Source organism: Microtus oregoni, unplaced genomic scaffold (genome assembly GCF_018167655.1).
Source record: "Microtus oregoni isolate MIOR12 unplaced genomic scaffold, Mior012 000113F_000, whole genome shotgun sequence".
NCBI classification, from domain to species: domain Eukaryota; kingdom Metazoa; phylum Chordata; class Mammalia; order Rodentia; family Cricetidae; genus Microtus; species Microtus oregoni.
The window spans coordinates 1,050,783-1,055,407 of record NW_024544739.1 but is presented as its reverse complement, the minus strand read 5'-3'; the positions used below and the strand labels follow the sequence as shown (position 1 = coordinate 1,055,407).

The 4,625-nt window shown below is 41.1% G+C and overlaps 1 protein-coding gene across 1 annotated transcript; it reads left to right on the top strand.

Moving 5' to 3' along the window:
* Positions 1-2,663: 2,663 nt before the first annotated feature.
* Positions 2,664-3,380, top strand: LOC121443763 (spindlin-2-like; the record flags this gene model as incomplete). The annotated part of the gene is made up of 2 exons (XM_041645560.1): positions 2,664-3,033; positions 3,181-3,380. Coding segments are annotated over 2 exons (570 nt in total), but the record flags the coding sequence as incomplete, so codon positions are not given.
* Between the last annotated feature and the right edge of the window lie 1,245 nt (positions 3,381-4,625).

The window sequence follows — 4,625 nt, the reverse complement described above, 5'->3', positions numbered from 1 at the left end:
AAAAAACTGGCTGTTTTAAAATGCCGGCTTTCTGGGCTGTGCCGCCATTGCAATCTCTGTCTGGCTCCTGTGGGAGACAGAGCTTTTGAATGGAGCATTTGGAGTAAAGCTCTATGGCTTGCTTGATGGCAATGTGGACTGCTGTGTGCCTGGAACTGTGTGTGGCTCAGGGGCACCAAATGGCTCTGAGGCAGGAGCAGCTTGGCTCAGCTCTGCCATGCTGAACTGTGCTGGTCTCAGGCAGGAACTACCGTAATTACCATAAAAACAGCTCAGTTAAGGTTTCAACTGGGCAGGACACAGGCGGTACCGTATTACCTGTACATGGTACAACTTAAGTTTTTAAGAACTGCTTAACATTTTAATAAATGCTCCTGGATAGTAAAAAAATGTTAGAGATTCACAATAAAACAGATTCAGACATAAATTACCACACTGTTGGATAAATGTACGTAGGCTTGAGAGAGAGAAGAAAAAGAATATAGAGAATAAAGTTAATGGTTTCAAAAAAAAAAAGGTAAAGTCTTTAAAGAGACAGAGTACAGATAGTTAAGAGATTAAAAGAAATAAAGAAAAATAAGCCACGTAAAAATGGAAAATTCACAGAGAGTCTGGATTATGTACATTGTGCTTTCTTTAAAATTTTTGACTGTAAAGGAGCTAAGTACAGAGAGACATTTCATTACATGGGCTGCTAAGCTAAACCAGAATGGATATAAGGGTATTACGATTTCAAAATTTGGGTTTAAGAATATGATGCTTTGGAGAGGGTCTTCTTTTGTTTTCACAGAGGACCAGACCCTGTGGATTTCTTCTATTACAATTTGGTATGATAGACCACGCCCTCCTGAAAGGTTGTTGTGAACATCTTCAGAAAATTGCTTCGCTCAACTGCCAACTGAGATGAAACTAGCACACAGGTTATACCATGAAAGACCTAATTAACGACGCCCCCATTCAGCAGGAAGCAGTTTGGAGAGAAAAAACTGCGCCCATGTTCCCAAAATATTGTTTGTAAATGTTCTTTTACATTTAAAGGGGTAAATGATATAGGTGTGAGTAATTTGCATTGGTATGGATTTTACAGTCAATTTTGTTATATGTATATGTATTTCTGATCTTGATTAAGGTATTGTGATTGTGTAGTTCATTTAAAAATGTAATGTATAATTAAGAAATATAGGTTAATGGTTAATCATCAATAATAGTCAATCTTGTAGTCATGTTAGTTAGATTTTCTAGATATATAGAGATACATTTCAGTTAGATAGACATTCTTCATATCTTTCAAAGACTGCAGAATATGGCATTTAATGTTTTAATAACTTAGGACTTTTCATGACAATGAGACATATCTGCTCCTGGTGGCACCAATCTACTTTGAGAGGAAGATGGGCATCAAAGAGGATCCTTATGGAGTTGGATAGCCATTTGGGCAAGAAACTGCTCTTGCCTGGACTGTTGCATAAAATGGACACAGAGAACCCGCAGAGAGAGGACTGCTGAACTTGCCTAAAGGTGAGACGGTCTTTTGGGGTTCATGACTCATGAAAGAGTCTGCGAGACATTCTACAGGACACAGCAGATAGTGACTGAACTGTCTTTGAAATTTCCTGCTTCATGGAAATGTCTGCTGGATACTATGGGCCTGAAGGCTGAAGATGGATGCCCCAACCATACAAAAGAACTTTGGGTGACTGTCCAGGCAGCAAGATGTCTCTGTCATTTCTAGAGTTTTCTTATTTCTTGTTTACTTAGGTAGTATTATATCCTTCTGGAGTCTTTGATGGAGTTGAAGAATGAATAGATAGTTATAGTTTTCCTTAGTTATGATAAAAGATAAAATAGATATAAATATTGTAACTGTAATTCTTGCTTGATAACTGTTTTGCTATATGTAATTTTACTATGTTAAAGTTAAAGCCTTTCTTTTTTGTTTAAACAGAAAAAGGGGAAATGATGTGGGAGTGATTTCTTATTAATAAAGAAACTGCCTAGACCCATTTGATAGGCCAACCCTTAGGTAGGCGGAGTAAACAGAACGGAATGCTGGGAGAAAGAAGCTGAGTCAGGGAGTCGCCATGATTCTCCCACTCCAGACAGACGCAGGTTAAGATCATTCCTGGTAAGCCAGCTCTTGGGCTACACAGATTAATAGAAATGGGTTAGATCAATATGTAAAAGCTAGCCAATAAGAAACTGAAACTAATGGGTCAGGCAGTGTTTAAAAGAATACAGTTTCCGTGTAATTATTTCGGGTAAAGCTAGCCGGGTGGCGGGACACAGCCCGCCGCTCCGTATTTCAACACCCAAAGATCTTCCAGAAAAGAATCTTGACATCGCATCCTCCCCTTCTTAACCTTGCAGGCACTTATGGTGGAGGAAACCACTTTGTGTCTGATTGAAACTGAAGAATTCTTCCAATGCAGAGATTGGCAGCTATGAAGCCCAAGCACAGAAAGAGAGCCAAGAGACAGTGGAACAGGAGTGTTGTGGCCTATCTCACTAAATCTACCATCATGATAAAGATGCCTCTTAGTATGAGATGCATGCCACCTCTCCAGAAGAAGAATGGGCCAACTCTCCAGAAGCAAAAACTGAGTAGCCTTTTGAGGCCCTGGAGAATATTGTTGGCCGCCGAATTTCTCATGGCTAGGAAGGAAGCCAATGAACCAGTCACCCAGTGGAAAGCCATCATTCTAGATCAACTGCCAACATATCCCTCTCTCTATTTGTTGAAATATGATGGGATTGATTGTGTCTATGGCTTGGAGCTTCACAGCGATGAAAGGATTTTAAACCTTAAGATCCTGCCTAATAATGTGCCATTTCCTCAGGTGACAGACACTCATCTGTCAAACACCATAGTTGGCAGAGCAGTGAAACATACATTCATGGGCACAAATGGCTCTAAAGAAGACTGGAATGGGATGGTCCTAGAGGAGGTGCCAATCATGAAGACCTGGTTCTATATTACCTACAAGAAAGATCCGGTCTTGTTTATTTACCACCGGATGGATGACTACCTTGAAGGCAACCTCCACATCATGCCAGGCTCTAAGGAGGAGTGCAGTGTCATGGTCCCAGATGAGGTGCAGACCAGGATGACCTGTTTATACATTGTCAAGGAGAATGATCCAGTCCTGTACCTTTACCACCATCTTGATGACTCCATTGAAGGCAACGTCCACATCATGCCTGAATGTCCTCCAGTAGAGGTGACTTTGGAATTAGGCAGGGATTCCTTGGCAGGCAAAGGTGTGCAGTACAACAAAAAAGATGGAACCCAAGAGATAGGTAAAATTATTTGCCAAGTTCCCACCAAACCTTCTGTGTATTTCATCAAGTTTAATAATGACTTCCATATCTATGTCTACGATTTGGTGAAGATCTGTTAAAGTGAAATTCTCAAAATTTGAGGGGCACACTTAAAACTGTGTTTGGGGAATGTGCTTTTTTCAGAGATACCGCAGGTCTTCTATTAATCCTGGTATTTTTTTCCAATGGAATATTCTTGCTCGAAAAATAAAAATTTGTGAACATGTTTTGTTTTTTGGTGAATGATGGATTATGTTTGGCGGATGGGACATCACAGAAATACATGCCTCAAAACAAAGCAGGATTTATGGTCTTTCCCCTTGGAGAGGATGGACTGGGAATGCTTGGTGTGGTAAAGGACAAGATGGCTGTCTAGGGAGTAGTGGAGAGGGGACAAAAGTTGTAGGATCTCGGGGCGGGATAAAGCTTGAGGGAAAAACATGTCAACTGGAAAGATGTGACAGATATCAGAGTGAGGTATTGGGACTTAAGAGGATAAAGAGTAGATTAATCAGGAAGGGACACAAATGTATACTCAAAATCAGAGGAAATTAGGTTTCATTTGATGAATAGTTTAATTCGTACTGGCTGTAAGTCACTGGATGTTTGAACTCCACTGGAGCATGTTGAGTGACCAGGAGCCTCCTGCTTAGAGAAAAGTGTCTCCGCCCAGTTGCTCTTCTGCAGTGGGATGGACGTCACGCTATCTACTTCCTTTTGTCAGAATTCTGTCTGCCACCTACTTTGTCATGCCTGGATTCGGTATTCCTTGAACTCTCATTGGTCCTTTGCATGCCATCCAACCCTTGTGAGTTCATTTAAATAATTGCCCTGTCATATCAGGAAAACAGTGTTCCCTTTCATTGATCATGTTCTGTAGGACTTGGGCTATAAATCTCATCGACAGACGCATCCACACACAGGATAAACATGTACACATTGATGCCCACTAATGTGTGACATGCACACATATGATGAATGCACCGATCTCCATCAAATCAGTAAACGAGGGAATCCCTGATGCTAGGTGAAGTGTAGCAAAGACCCCACAAACAAATCAGACCCCCAAATACCAGTATGGTATTGATGTCCGACTCCCATCATGTAAGGATCTTGCCATCCTGTAACGGGGCGATTTCTGCTTCCTTGATCTTCACAAACTTGGTTAAAATGTTAGAGTTTTCAAACTGCCAGTTAGGGTCCAGCATGTAGATCAGCTGTCTCAGTTCAGGTGATTTGGCTACAATTTGGGTGATAACTTATACCAGGGAATTCTGGTACACCCTCACCTCTTCTTCTCCCAGTCC